The sequence below is a fragment of the Anser cygnoides genome, chromosome 7 (genome assembly GCF_040182565.1).
Source record: "Anser cygnoides isolate HZ-2024a breed goose chromosome 7, Taihu_goose_T2T_genome, whole genome shotgun sequence".
NCBI lineage: Eukaryota > Metazoa > Chordata > Aves > Anseriformes > Anatidae > Anser > Anser cygnoides.
This window is the reverse complement of record NC_089879.1, coordinates 37,792,607-37,808,726: the sequence shown is the minus strand read 5'-3', so window position 1 is coordinate 37,808,726 and position 16,120 is coordinate 37,792,607. Positions and strand designations below refer to the sequence as shown.

The 16,120-nt window shown below is 40.8% G+C and overlaps 1 protein-coding gene across 8 annotated transcripts in view; it reads left to right on the top strand.

The window, feature by feature from the left end:
- The first annotated feature begins 11,017 nt into the window (after positions 1–11,017).
- Positions 11,018–16,120, top strand: part of ZSWIM8 (zinc finger SWIM-type containing 8) — an 83,741-nt gene continuing 78,638 nt past the window's right edge. For 4 of the 8 annotated variants that reach the window (XM_048059996.2, XM_048059995.2, XM_048059994.2 and 1 more), the window contains exon 1: positions 11,018–12,063. In XM_048059996.2, coding sequence (XP_047915953.1) covers positions 11,886–12,063 — 178 coding nt within the window. In that variant the 5' untranslated portion in view covers positions 11,018–11,885. The remainder of the gene's footprint in view (positions 12,064–16,120) is intronic. The other 4 variants (XM_048059999.2, XM_048059997.2, XM_048059993.2 and 1 more) reach the window with 1 other exon arrangement.

The following is a 16,120-nucleotide window of genomic DNA, read 5'->3' as shown; positions in this document are numbered from 1 at the left end:
CATGTTTTCGTTTGCGTTTTTTTGGTGTTTTTTTTCTTTTTTTTCCCAGCACTGAATTATGCTAATTAAATATTTGTATTAATGTTATTTTTGGAACAGTTTTAATGTGTGAAAGAATGTTATAAAGTCAGTATCATATTAGCTACCATAAAAATGAAATGCAACAGCTCTTTGAATGCCATGTTTTATGGCCGTTTGGAACAGGTGAAGGGTATCTGCAAATCAATTAATTGCACTCAACACAGGGTTTTATGTATCAGCTTCATAATTCATTGCTATTGTTATCTTTACATACTAGTTTTGAACAAACTTGTTCAGAAATGATTTTGTCTCCTTCCAGGCTAGGATTCGTATATCACCAATTGAAGGATCAAAGCCAAACTTTGGAAAAGTGGAAGCAAAATGCAATTTGAATGAAACACTCATGCAAGAACACTGTTCTCCCCCTGCCACCCTCCAAAGCTGAAATCTGTATTGTTGTGTAAAATGCCTGCTTTGAAAAGTAACTCACCGACTACTGCAGTGGCTTTCCCAAGTCATTATGATTAGATTGGGGCTTGGTGAGGACTCTAAGTATTATAGCATATAATTTTTTTGTGCATACTGTCTCTAGCTTGCTGTTGGGAACCAGCACGCACTCACTGAAGTGCGAGCTGTTTGTGGTTAACACCTCCCTTTCTTCATTTTTTACTTAGGGTTTTTGTACACCTACTTGTATTTACTCTTTTCCCTGTGAGAAGCTGAGAGCTCATGGCTGAGGTTTTGTGAGAATAGCCGACGCGTATCAGTGGTGAAGCAGAGTCGTGTGCATTTTAGATGGCCTTTCAAACATCAGTAAGCACTGTTTCACCAAGTAAGTTCCAAAGCACATAGTCACTGTTTGGGAAAGAAACAATGTCAAAACCAAAGCTAAGGTTACAAGTCTGTCAGGTCTCATATTTTGTATTAAAGAAGTTGACTTCTGCCTTCAGGTTGTACAAAGGCTTGGGAGGAGGATACTCATTTCAGATTGTCAGCTATAAGGTACTTCGGATTTCAAAACTGGTATAAGAAATCAGGAGAAAACAGGGCTTTAGTCCATGCAGTTTTCTAACTAGGATAGCTACCATCGCTACCAGAGTTATTAAGGGAGGAAGACAAGAATTCAGGTTTTACCACTGACATTAAAATAATAATAATATAAAAAAAAAAAAATCTTGAACACAAATTCCTTTCTAATGGAGGAAGATGGCATGCTGCTCAGGCAACCTTGGGCTGCTGGGCTGGATGCTGTGCCACTCTTTAACAAACCTGGCATTTCCACAGGGGGATACCTAGCATTGGTAACAGAATTGGATTTGCAGTAGGATTGTGTTTGTGTGAAAGCAAAAAGAGGAAGCAGAGCTGGCAACATGGGTCTTTAAGTAGTGGATGATCCATCTAGAATCATTTCTGTTTAGAAAAACCTCGGATTTAAGAGGTGCTGATGGGGACAGGAGTAGGACAGACAAATTCAAACAATTTGGTGAAACCCTGATTCCACCACCTGATCTTCCCCTCCCCACTTTTCAAATCCATTGCATTCTGCCAAAAACTAAAAGGCATCTTTGTATTTACAGATTTTCAAAACTACCCTGTCTTCTGAAGGGAAGAGGCAGCTGCTGTGAATCAGCTTTACCAGAAGAGAAGCTGTGCTACTCTGATGTCAGCCAAACAAAAAGCTTTGTTTCTTCTGTCTGCTTATGCCTGTGCTGGCCTTCACGCAGTCATCATGGCAGCTTTGGCTCAAAGGGCTGAGCTGGAAACAGGTGTAGCTCAATGCTGGGCTCACACAAACTTGCTTCCCCACAGGAGAAACAAACTGGCAGGAATTAAAATTGCAACAAATTAATCCTGCTGTGAAGCCCTAACTAACGTTGACAACCCAAGCCCATGCCAGCCCTGTGGGTCCCACGCCAGCAGTGGGTAGCTGTCAGGTGTTTCCATGAAAAGGGGTCAAGCAGCGACTTGTTGTCCCACTTGCATGGTATGCTAGCCTGGGTGGTGAGGCCCCTCACTGTCACGGTAGAGAGTTTGGGAGAGATTTTTGGAAATGAGAGATTTTATGGATATGTAACTGGACAGCTCAGCAGAAACCATTTAAAAAGTTTACATTTCTGTGATATTTCCTACTCAAAAGTAGAACAAAAAGCCCTTTGAACGACAACAAAAATAAACACTTTCTTCTTTGTGGTTTAATTAATCTACCCTGTATAAAATTGAGCTGGCAGCGAAGAAGAAAATGTACTTCTAAAGAGTATTTCTTCCTTGCTATTTTTCCACTCCCCCTTGCATGCACAGGCTTGCTGGAGATCAAGTAGGATTAAAACCTCCAATCATGGGATAGAGACCTGTTTAAGAGAGGTCAAGGGTACTATTCAGATGTCTGCACGCTTGGCGTTTGATTATTTTTTATAGAACCAGTAACCAAGTGCACCAGAGGAAAGCTCTCTTACTTTAGGCTGACCATTTCATTATCTCCAGCAAGACTAAGGAGAGGGGGGGTCCTGTGATTCAGCGCAAATACTGAGGTCTCAACAGAACCCCTTTCAACTCTCCAAATATTTAAACCACAGCTAGGTTGATTAAAACTTGAGAAATCTTTATTGTCATACAGGGTTTGTCTTTGCAGTTACATGGGTTTACCAATTTGTTTAAACTGTTGCAATTTTGTTGCTGACAATTGGCAGAGGGGTGCAGAATGTGCTGTTTCAGTTGGGGGCGTCCTGCTCAGTTGAAACAGGAGTGTCTACTCACACAAGATACCTGGTGAAATGAAAAAAAGCACATGCTTCTATTCATTAAATTCCTACTATTTATCCTCAATAAATATAGGTTGCTAGATTTAACACCAATTGAGAGGACAATTGCGATAATAGAATTATACAAATCTACTTTTATTACCCCAAGAAGATGTGAAATTACTTTGGGAAATGCATTAAAGTATTGGACAGAATTTTACAGGAATTTGTCACAACATTTTGCAGGTACATGGCTGGAAAGGAAGATCTGCCTAAAAAAGATAGTAGAGTCTGAGTCAGCTCACAAAACAGCCTTCAGCATCTTCTACAGACTGGTCAGCTACCTGGAGAAGAAAGCTGAAAATAGAAGCAGCTGATTTAATCTAGGCTCCCTAAGTCTCTTAAAGGAGGAGAAATCTAGTTCAAAGAGCTTGCTTCCTAAATGAATCTGGTCTATGACATTTGCAGGTAAAAAAGAAAGAAAAGCACTCTACTTATAAGAATCCACATGATTTTAAAGGTCAACTGATTTGTATTTACAGAGCACCCTACAGTAGATCCTGCTTTGTCAAGTAGGTCTAAGAAAAAGAACATGTTTTCTCCCTCACTTTTTACAGAAACAGAATAGTGACTGAGGTCCAGGGTACAGCAGCCCAGGTAATTTTCAGTCATTGTGTACTGCATAGTATTTGTATTAATGTCTCCCCCAAACATGTTGCATAAAAGAGGCTAGTTAAACATATAGCGTAGAAAGCACTGACCCTCACCCGTGCTTGTGAATACAAAACTCAAAGTATGTTTTCTTAAATGGAGTACTGGTGTGTGGTCATAGAAACAACATTTTTAGTAAGAGAAAACCTTACACTGAATTGACTTGGCTTAAACTTCTGATGGGATATAACATTAATTACATTTTTAAATTAAAAAAAAGTCACATCACTAACTCTGAGGTTAGATTATTTTCCTGAGGAATATCTGTGCAGAAATGGACAGACTACTATCCATTTAATGTTGTATAGTGCTGTTCTTGCACTTCAGAATCATCTGTTATTCCAATATTTAAGTGCTAAGGTGTCTGAACTTTATATTTTGAAAGACTAAAGTGTTGAGAGACACCTACAGTGCAAATTTTGCTATGGCCACTTTTACTTGAAGTAGCAGGTTTCATAGCACGTGGAAAGCTTCCTCTCCTGAGTATGTAAGAAGCACATAAATAAAGTAGAGCAAGATTACTCTAAGTTTGCTGGATCATTTCTTCTAGCCAAGATTTGCTTACATATATAGCAGAATAGTGAATATTGGGCTTGACATGAGTAAATGGACATCCTTTGTCTCCCTAACAGTAATTCTTTACTTACTAGTCAACTGCCTGTACCCTCAGCAACAAATGTAGAAATGTGACTTCTGCAGCAAAGGCATGTTGAGAATCACCTAATATAGCAGCTCTTCCTTTGACTATCATTTTTCATTTCTAACACTGTAGCTTGATAGAGAAGGAACATCACGTTTAGGAACTTTGATTATTTCTCAGCAGACTGAAACCAAAATAAGCTAGGGACTTAATGCCTGCTTTTCAGAGTACTTAGGAAGCTTTCAAGTATGTAATGCTACTAGCTAGGGTAATAATTTCTCTAGACAAACTGAATTATCAATTCCTAAGTTTCTATAAATGGGGTATCAAATGTGTTAAGCACAAAAGACAGAGATATTATTGCTTTCACATTTTTTTCACTTTAGCTGAGGAAACATCTAAATGTGGTCTCAAACAAAAAACAAACAAACTAGCAGTTTAACAGTTTTTCTTTGAGAAATGTAGAACATCTCTTTGCAGTTCCTTTTAGCTTGATGCTACTTCTTTAATTTATCTGTGAATATATGTTGCATATTAGATCCTGCCAGACAGTTTTGGCAGTGGCAGAAGAATGAACAAAGTGTGAAAAAGAAAACAAATGCTCCTATAGTTTACTGTAAGGGAAAGAGGAATATATACTTCTAACCTTTGAAATACAAGAGGCCAGACTAAATATGCTCAGTAATCCCTACAGACATCATTATCTATAAACAGCATCTTATGCTTTCTGAAGCATAATAGTTCATACATGAGACCTCAGCCACAATTGTAGTCTGCATTATAACAATAATTTTAACAGCTGTTGCAAAGTGTCCCCCTAATGAATCCATTTTCCATGTATGTAACAGTAATTCATCTCACAAATAGTGAATTCATTTTTTAATAAGGCTTTAATATTAGGCATATGTTCCCATTATATACAATTTCAAAGAGAGAACCTCTGACACTATCAGATCAAATTCTTCTGTGAATAGGATTAACTGAAGATTGGAAACTGCTCAATCTAAATGGAGGAAACTTGTTTTCCAGAGCTTCTGATTCCTCAGGGTAGTTTTGCTTTCAGCTTCGTTGTATTCAGTGTCTGAGAAAGCTCTGTCCTTCTTGCACAGGCACTTGTGTAGTTAAACGTAGATCAAATGAGAATGGGCTGTGTGCTGTCCCTTATTTTGTGTTATAACAATATTTGCTCTATCTGTTCTCCAGTTCCAGTGCTTTGAAATAAATAACAATGGTGGTTGGTTGTGATTTCTCTGGAGGTATTTGATATTTATTATTAACAGTGATTGATATATCATGAAGCAGTGGTCTTCTAGGAGAAGCGATTTTTCAAAACAGACTGCTGTCCTATCACCATCACTTTCCAAGGAACAGGAACTGAAGATACAAAAATTGTCTGCAGTTTACCATAATGTCATGATGCCAGAGCACAAGAACCACAATTCTGCACAACCAGTGTTTTACTTGGAAACAAAGCCATATATGTGCTTTAAAAATTTACCTTTACTTGTCATTTCTGATTGCATGACTGCATGTGGAAAGACAATGAAATCTTGCAGATTCAGAACGTAGCTGAACAGCTGGGTCTCATTGCATTAGCAGTGATAAAATCTCAAGAGTGTTTTATTTGTTATTGAGTCTGTTAGATTCCAGCCATACCAAGGATGTGTTTTACTTTCTGTGCATTGAGGAATAAAAACGCACTGGATGTGACTGACAGAGTACCACATGACTCATCAGTGAAAAGCAGACACTTCTGGGGTGCAACACAGACTCTCCTTGATTTTCAGTCCCTGGTGAGACCTTAAGACAGGAAACAAATGTGTATGTTGCAATTCTGCTTTAGGGTATGTGTGACTGCTTGTCTTTCTAATATGAGATGCTGCATTCTGAAAATTGCATGTAATAGATGCAAAAGAATTTTGAACAGTAATTTCACTCCTCTGAAATGAAAGAGAAAGATAAAAAAAAAGTACATCCCTGTAAAGAAAAAAACATCCTAGTTGCAATTTTGTCATCTCTGCAGAATTTCTTATTGAATTTTTGTCCTGCTAGCAGAGCACTGATGAAATCATCAGATACTATTTTTCACAGCCTCCTCAGCAGTGACTATGGCTTCTGTCTTTTGGGAGATCCACAAGGGAAAATGCATGCCTGTCTCATGCAATACATTGACTGGAAAAAGATGAATGAGTGTTTATGAACTGTGCCTTTCCAAGCCATAGCCCTGAGGACAAGGAGAAGCTAGCAATCACCCCTGCATTCCCTCATGTTGGCCAGAGAAAGAACACACCCAAATCTGGTCTGCACAGGCCAGAAGACATATTTTTTTTTCAGTCTCCTGATGTGCATTTTAAGGTAGAAGTGCAAATTTGTTTGCCTGCTTTGCTTGTCTCACTACTTTCATCACCTCTTTCATGCTTTCAGCCTGTGATGTTTGAGAAAGTGGAAGCAAGATTTATTTGGAAATTTCTGCAACTTGTGATACATGAAAGCTGGAAGGAGAAGGAATGTGAATGAGGATTGCTCCAGTTTAATATAGGTAAACATAATGTGCTGAAACCCCCTTATAATATGAAGCAAGTCACATTAGTAAAGCTCTCTGCCATTTCTTCTGTCCTCTGTCTTTTCTTGTTGCAACTTGTGTTTTCTACTGGATTCTGCTAAGAGCTAATAGTGTTGTGTTGCATATAATGTTGACAGAAGATATCAGTGAGCAGCACTAGGTTTATGCCATAAGTATCTCCCTGCCTATTAATGCTATTTCAAGTCCTACAACAGGTCATGTCAGGGTGCAGAATCTCACCCCTAGTTCTCTCTTCATTCTGTGGACAAAATCTTTAGTTTCTTAGTTTGCTCTACTTTCATCTCCTTTTAACTGTCAAAACACGGTTCAAAATTTCAGCTGTATTTTTAGATTCTATTTGACTCCCACCGTCTTCTAAATCATTTTTCCTCACCAGTTCTGTTCCTGCAGGTCAAACCCTTCTTTCATGCAACATTTCATAAAATATTGTGATACCTTCAGGTATTTCTGATTTCTCATAGGGCAGAGATTCTCTGCAATGTATCAAAGCTCATGACCCAGACTGCTATTGATGTAAACCATCAGAACTTCCATTGTCAGTAAGGTGTGTCTCTAATTACTGCTGGTGCTGTGCACTAACAGCTCATTTGGCAGTACAAATTTGATCCATCTGTGTATCAGTGCAAGACAACTTTTCTGCCAGATTAGCAAGAGCATATGAGACAGAACTTGCTGTTATGTGATACAGCATATTGCCAGGTACCTGGCTTGCATGGTGTCCTGCCTCTGCCCATCTGCCAAGCGCTCTACAGGACATTGACTTTGTTGCATTGTGGGGATGTGTATAGTAGGTCCCTTGGAAGAAGAACCTGCTACCGATGTTAGCTGCAACATGGGGACAAGTCTTGGGCGAAACACCAAAACTGTCAGGATGCCATTTACATCCAGGCACTGACCAGCCAGTAACATGGTGAAAACAGGAAAAGCCATTTTTACCTCTTTGTTTTCTGTCTGTATTCAGCACTGAGGAACAGGCAACAACTCTGTGGTAAAAGGGCATTGCTTTGTTATACGAAATTTTGTGCCCACTGTAGAAATTCAATTTGTCCTTTCTGTGCATGTATCTGTTCATCTGTTTAAGAGTTGTCAGCTGCACCAGCCACAGGAAGTTCAGCAGAAAGTATGTGGAATACCTGGGGTAGGGCAGCACTGGATGCCATACTAAGGCTGAAGAGAGAGCATGGTGGGCATACCCTGCCGAGGTGGACAGGCTGGGGAGCTGTGGCCGTGACACGAGCCTGGGAGCATGGCATGCAGTAGAAGTACACACTCGGACAGAAGTGGTGGGAGTGAAGAGCCTGAGAGCTGCTCCTTGGCAAAGAGCCTGGTGCTTGGCAGAACACCTAGAAACAAACCAAGACAAAACAGAACCATTCCAAATTCCCAAATCAATGAAGGGACCCACTAAGCAAGGCTTTTATGCTTGGAGTAGTGGTATGCATACTTTCTAGAAGCTAGGCATCTTCCTGTAGCATCTGATTCAGATACTTGACATTGGAAGTATGATCCTGCTCCTCCATAGTCTTCTGTCATTGTATTCTTGTCTTCTGTCTTCCCAATAGAGGATGCAAATTGTCCTTGGACTTGGGGAGACCCACATGCTGTTGAATTTAGGAATTATTTCTGCATCTTAGTTTAAGAAGTGATAATCCTCCTCATGCCATGAAACAGAATAATTCATTACTGACAGTCCTCTTGTGAGCCCAGCTTAGAACCAGTACTCTGCATTGGTTCAGGTCCCTAAGGTGTCTACATGAACATCTGAGCATGGATTTTGTGTCAAACTACATCTTTCCTCAAATTCTCATATTGGACCATGCATGGGAATTCCTTCCTCCCCAAACCAAACAGCTCTGGTACCTCTATCTAGTAATATTGTTGTGGGCTATGTCTGAGGAAAATTGTCCTTCATCAGAAAGTTGAAGAAAAATCTTCAGATCTGCACTCTGCACTGTGACCTACTGTTGTTTCAAGCCTGGCTATGACTTTAGGCCACATTTGGGTTGATTAGTTTTTTTTTTTTTTTTTTTTTTTAATGGCTAGTTATTGTATTGCATTTTGAGACAGCTAGTCTTAATTGAAGTCATTTGGTAGGAGCTTAACAAACCCCCAACTCTGGTAAATTCTTGAGTGAGAGAGTACCTCTGAATCTACTCTCTCAAGGTGGGGGGGGGGGGGAGGGCGGGAGGCGGGGAGAGAGAGAAGTGATATTCAGGTTCCTAAACCTCATATCATTGAAAATGGAAAGGAACCCCTGGGCGGGATGGTGAGGTACCAAGTGTGGAGAAGAATAGGGTACATGCTAGGGTCACACTGATGAAGATACTCCTTCAGACAACTTTTTATCAGTAGAGTCAGCATTTGACACCCTGCTGTTGTGTTTTTGAGGATGTTAAGTATCCTGTCATTGTTATCTTTATGAAGCCAAGGTCTAAACGTTTTGACTTTGTAGAACTAGGGGTACAGAATTTTACTCTGCTTGAAGCTCTAAATCACCAGGTTCTAAAGAATATCATTTTCTGCTTGCCCCTGCACACTGTAAAAAGGGACAGTAGTTACCTAACTACCTGACTGACTGTCATTAGCTCACACGGTAATTACAGCAACTATTGTTAATTAATAGCATTTCTGGCTAGCTGAAAAACAGGTTCTAGGCTCCACGCCCCTTCCCCTCCCAAAAGGAAAAGTGTGAATTTCAGAGCTCCTGAATTGATTTTAAGAGGATTTAATACATACATTCTTGTATAACAGACTATTAGGGATAGTACCACCCTTCAGATATGCCATATGCATGTATGCATGGCTATCAATGAGCTCTTCCTGTGAAATAAAAATGTATACAGGCAACCTGTTGGCAAAAAAATATCTGAGAAAAAAGCATGGGGAGCCTACTAGTGTTGTGAGAGTTTATTTAGCAAAAAAATGATTTCTGTAAAAAGACATGCAGAGACTACATTTATCATGTATCTGTTACCCCAGATATCTCCTCAAGAAGATCCCTTAAAGGAATTGTACAAGTATTTTTAGAACAGCCACTTTGGACAAGCAACATATTAAGTCAGATGAAGTATAGAAGAAAGATTTGAGGATTAAGAAGCTGTGGACTGCTCCCTTTTTCCTTACTGGTAGGAAGCACTGAAGGATCTGACATTTATACAGGTAAACATACTTTTTACAGTTGATGGACATTTTATTAATGCACATTTCTGTGTTTGAGATCTTAAACTCTATACTGGTAAGCATTATAGTTTCCCTTAAGGTCCAAGGGGTATCTCTTGAGACCCACTATGAGGTTTCATCAATTATCTTTTCTTTTTTTTCTTTTCTTTTTTTTTTTTGATTGAGGACTACGGTGAATTAAGATGAGTAACATGCTAAGTGTTCTCAGACAGAGCACTTCAGTTTCTCTCAGCTCTAGGAATAGTTTCCTAATACTTCATTCTGTTTTCCTTAGCTCTTCTTTTTCCTATGAGTTTTTTTTTTCCTCTGTACAAATACAGGAAGGAAGATGCAGGTCCAGCCTGCGGTTGCTCAGCTGATGCTTACTCAACTTACAGAGAAAATTTACCATTAGGTTTTACACCAGCCTACTCTCACAATGAAACAATTAAATAGGTCTCCAAAATAAAACAGAATTATAGAAAAAGCTCAAAATAAAGCCTTCTGGTTTCAGAGTAGGTATATTGTGTAAACCTAACGTAACTCCTCACGTAACTGGGATGGGAGGTACTTTCTTATTTTTAATTTCAGAGTTGTACAGACTCCTCCAACTCCCCAGGCACCTGCCTCCTTCCCTCCAGGCTCTGGTGGAGAGAAAGGAGATTTTTTGGCCTGAGACAAGAGGCCGGTGCTGTTGGACTCTTTATTTTTGAATACAGCTCCTTCTACTTATTCCTGTACGAGCAGTATTCCCCTCATGTCTTATTTTTTTATTTTTAAACTCAGTTTTCTTTCTTAAAAGATGCATTTAAAACAAAAACAAAACAGAACACCAAGTGAAAATGGTGTTGGGCAGCTTAATGTTTCCTTCATCCCTGTTTAGGTGACCGTAGCTATTATTTCTACCTCGGGTGAAATATTTGTGGTATATGCTGGGGACAAGAGGTGTGTTTTAGCACAAGCTGTGCTCCCTCACTGCCTATGGTTATCTTAAAAAGGGGGAAAACAGAAAAAAGAAGGAGACTCCACCGCGGGGATCCCTTCACGGGCGCATCGCCCCGGGCAGCCCCTCAGCGAGCCGTTTCCTCCCCCCCGTCATGCCCCGCGCGGCTGCCTAGCGGCGGAAGCCGGAAGCGCGGCGGCGGAAGCGGGGCTCAGCTGGCGGGGGGGTGTCGCAGGTGAAGCTGGGAAGCGCGGAGCCATCTTGGTGCCCGCGCCGGGCACCCACTCGCCGCCGCCGCCGTTACCGCGCCAGGACCGTGAACCGCCGCTGGGCCGGGCACGGGAGGAGGCATCCGCGCACGGGGCCCCGGCGACCATGGGCCCCTAGGAGCGCGGGCTCCAGCCGCGGCGACAGCGGCGGCGGCCGCCCCCGGCCCCCATCGCCTATCGCCGGGCTCTCTCCGCCCGCCGCCCGCGCCCCCATGAGGCTGGAGCCGCTGTCCGCCGGCCGCCGGTGACGGTGGCGGTGCCGAGCCGCCGGGAGGCCGCGCTGCCTCCGCCCCGGGGGCGTTTTTACGGCGCCGGGCAGCCGGGGGGAAGTTGGCCCCCGCCCCACAGGCGTCGCTCCCCCGGACCCGGGCCGCCGGGTGGGTTTTGGTGTACTGAGAGTGAGCAAAGCACGAGCTCAGGGACAGCGGCTCCGCGCCCCGCCCGGCCGGCTCGGGGGCGCCCGGCGCTGGAAGTGGCCGGGCTCCGCGTGTCACACGCGCTGGAAGCACCTCTGCACACCCGAGCCACACCTCCAGGCTCTGATACACGTTGCGGACATACACGTTGTTTTTTTTTTAAACTTTTTTTAAACAAAGCGAAACTTGTCTCCTGGGATTTTTTACAAGCGCCCGTTAGTTTGCGATGGTTTCCTGCTTCTCCCACTTCAAGACAACACTTGCTCCGTTTCTCCTGGTACCGTAGTATGGGGACCTGAACGGAATCGAGATTTTAAGCATTACACGAGTCCTCAAGTCCCTCCACCTGTTAAAGCGAGCAGTTCTGTTTCTTTTTTTTCCCCCCACGTTGCTTGTCGGATGTGATGGAACTCATGTTTGCCGAGTGGGAGGACGGGGAGAGGTTTTCCTTTGAAGACTCTGATCACTTTGAAGAGGACTCTCTTTGTTCCTTCATCTCTGAGGCAGAGAGCCTTTGCCAGAACTGGAGAGGATGGAGGAAGCAGTCAGCTGGACCCAATTCTCCCACTGTCAAAATGAAAGGTTAGATCACACGGTTCCCTCGGGCTGTTCTCTGGACGTGTGGGAGTTGTGGGGTGAGGGGGCGTTGCTGGGTTAGGAGATCTGCAGAAGTACTAACAGTGCAAAGAGAAGTCAAATGCAGGCTAGTTGTGAGGATAACTTTTGAACAAAGACTGAAACTGAGAATTTACTGGGGTTCTTAAGAAAAAGTAGTCTTTTGTGTGACTTTTCATCTGCCTGTTCTCTGTATTATTGTAGTTCTGCTTTTCTCAGTTGATTTTCTGGCTTGCTCTCGGAAATCCAGAAACAACCTTCTGTAAAAAAAACACAAACTTATTTGGAAATAATTATACATAGGTCGGTTCCCAGCTGCACTGATTGCATTACTCAAAGGTTTCACAAAGGTCTTTATAATTGCTGTAAAACTACTCATGTACAGGCATCTTTGTATAGAGCAATCTATTTTTCTCATTTTTTTCTTTAATTTTCTCTTTTCTATTAAAATAACAAACTTTCTTTTGTAGTAGTAAAGCAAGAGGGCCATATGTCTGTGACAAAAGAATGAGAAAACTGCAGTGTGTCTGCTTCAAAACGGTTGTTTTATTTCTTTTCCATTGATAAGTCTTTTCTTTTTAATAGCAGACAAAAATAGACAGCATTAGAAACTAAAAAAAAATCTTTATGGTATAGCTACTAAATCTTTGTTTGATTTTTTTTTAATTAAAATATAATTTGTCTTTTATCGTGATGCATCGTAACCCTAGAATTCAGGCGGCGTTTACACTCAGAAGAGCCAGACATACAGTTAACAGAAGTTACACGAGCCCTTTCTGCTCTTCCTTTTATCTCCTTTCTTTTTTTCAGTCCAGCGTCAGTACTTTTCCTGTTACTGCTGACCTTCGTGACCATCAGCTGCCTTGTTAATATCTCCCTATCTGAAATGCAAAGCTTCATTCTTTTCTGAATGTTGGCCTTCCATGTACAGAGAGTGCAATTTATAATGAATTGTGCTGAAATCTGGCAGTGCTATGCTATGGACAAACATTCACTTGTCACTGGATTAGGACCAGAAAGTGCACTTTGCATTAACCATAGGCTTTCCAGAGTAGCTTAAGTTCTAAATTTTTAATAAAGATTAGAACTGTCCCTACTCCCAGATATGAAACTGTCTGCATCTGTCAACAAGTCAGTAGTAGAGTTCAGGGTGGGATGGAAACTTTAAAAAAAAAAAAAAAAAAAAAAGAGAGAGAGAGAAAAGCTGAATACGCACCCAAGGTGGATAGCGCTCTGTATGCTGCTCCTGCTGGTGGGATGCACTGGTTTTCATATGGAACATCCTGAAGGTGTAAAGAGGGTGAGCAGTGTCGGAATTGTATTTGTTTTCTTAAGGGTGTAAATCCTGAGATGCAGAAGTAAGGGATGGGCACAGTAAACTTCACGTTGCTTTAAGTCTTGTTGTGTATATTAACTTGTTTGAAAAGAGCTGAAGTTTTGACAACATGCTGCTGTGGAAAATCTGTAGTTCAACAGTGGTGTATGAAACTGGTTTGTATGAGATCAGCAGGTCAGAATGATACTTGGAAAGGTGGTGGTGCTTTTAGTTGTCTGCTCTCCAGTGCTTCAGTGTATGATTTTGTGTTTTTCTGGATCCTGGCCTAGTTCCTTTAGCTCTCTTGACTGAATTAAAAGCAAGCAGCAATTGCTCTCTCTACTGTCATCCAGTTGTTGCATTAAAATGAAAAATTGCTTCAATAGATTGCAGATAATTGCAATCTTTGGTCTCTTTCCTGACATGGGAAACTAAGCAGCTAACATCGTATTTGTGATAATTGTCATTATTTACACCATATGGAGATGTTGCTGTTCCAGGTTTTGCAGACCTGTGTAGGCAAAGGTTGCAGTTTTTGTATCTGGTTCATACCTTTTAGGTTTTATCTGTAGGGAGACTTAATTCGTTTGTGCTAAAGTTTTGCTTTAACAAGAGAGACATTCCGAAGGGATGCTGTTGCCTGCTGTTGAGGCATTTGCTGGCGGTCCCAGGCTCTGGTCAGGGTTATTTTGAGAGGTGTGTGAACATGGATTGCTACCTAAATAATTATTTATCCACTCTATGGGTTCACGTATGGTATTACTAACATGGAACACTTGCAGGTACTTTACTATACACAGCGTGTTGCCAGTGAGTCTGGTCTGACTTGGAATCTTTCATCATCTGGGATCTGCGTGGATTCCAGAAAGCCTGTACAAATCTAACTATTTTTAACACCTCTTTTTGAGATTTTTTTTTTGCAGTCAGAAAAATAATTTATGTTAAGAACTTGCTGGATCCTGGGGTTGTCAGTTGTAGTGAGTCTTCTAAAATGTGATAATTCTAAGTACAGCTTGTGTGTTTTTTATTTCCACAGTTTACCATTTTGTAGTGGCCTGTGATGTAGCTGCCTATGCAAACATGAAATGACGTTAGACACAGAGAGCTTCGATTTTAAAATCTACAGGAAAATAAGAGGAACTATAATCTGTTAGCCTTTTCCTCCAGTTTGGAACTCAGCCTGTGTTTTGATTTGTAATCAGTCAGACAAGTTATGTAATAGAGATAATTTCTAGCTTTTTCAATTGTTTCGAGTTTGTCCTTGTGAGAGTCCAATTCTTCTTTAATTAGTTCAAAAAGAATCCCCTTGAGACTGAGGGAAGTGCTGCTGGCTGAGGATTCTTCTTCTTAAACAAACTAACAAACCACCATCCCCACCACTTGCAGCTTTTTTACTTTTTGCAACATTTTACTTTGTGCTTGGGTGTTTTCTGTATTATGGTTATGCTTACTGCAAATTTAACAATAAGTCTTGTTGCAAATAGAGACAGCGTTCACTGCTGAGCTATTTACTTATTTGTTAGTCACTCTGTCAATGTGCTAGAAAAAATAATGAAAGGTCTTATAATGAAAATAATGAAAAATGTCTAATTTTTTCTAATATGATCCTTGGAACTGAATTCTTTGTAAAATCAAGTATCTTGAGTAGTTGCATCAGAAAAACAGGACTGTAGCTGATTGTTTTTCTTCAACTTGATTTTTACTGGTTTATGATAAATTCCTCATATGTTACTTTCAATAGAGGAGTTGTCTTTTTAAATGTAGGATTGATAATATAAAGGATGAATGCATTGTGTCCACTTAATGTCCTTGGATTTTGAGACTCCTCACAATTTCCATGGATTCACCTGTACTGAAATTCCAGACAAAATTTCAGCAAAACATGTCAGTTCTGGGAAAACCAAGAGTCGTTTAGAACTTACTAAATAATTTTGTACCTCTGTTTTAGAAATGGCTTCTTCTCACACTAGGCTTCCTTGATTACTTGTTTTCAGCCGTCTTTTTTCATTTTGAGTGAGATAATCCTAGTAATATATTTGACTATATACATCATTGATGAGAAGCTTGCAGTTGTGCTACCTGAAGAATGTAACAGGCAGACTGAATTAATTGCTGAAGTTTATGTGAACAGACGTTTTGAAGAACAATGTCTTTGCAGTGTTTTAAGAACTGCCTGCTTCCCCAAGTTGGTTTATGGCTCTAACTCACTTTCTTCTATATCAAGCTACATTTCACCAATTTATCACCTTTCTACCAATGATTTTGCCATTTCCCCAATTTTCTAGGTAGTCTTTTGTTCCCTGGAAACCATTCTGAGAGGCAGTATGATTGTCTGATTTCCCTTCTCACTTTTAAAAATAGCTGCATTTTTTTTATTGGCAATTGAAATCAGCCTGGTATACCTGGAAAGGTTTTGTCGTCAGTTATGATGACAATACATGAGTATTTTTTGCAACAGAGGTCTTAGAGTGCGTGTTGAAGTATGCTCCAAACCCACCACGCCTTTGTTTCTTCTTGAAAGTGTCTAAGCTTTTTCCCACCCAGTCTTTTACAGTTTCTGAAGCATCAGTGTTTACCAAACATTTAAGAAGTTGCTGTAAATACTGTAGGATTGCTAAATAATGTGTTCACAATACTTTCTGCTCAGTTTGCATTTATTCATTCACACTGCATTACATTGGAAGTGTAATAACGAGTTGCATTGAAACT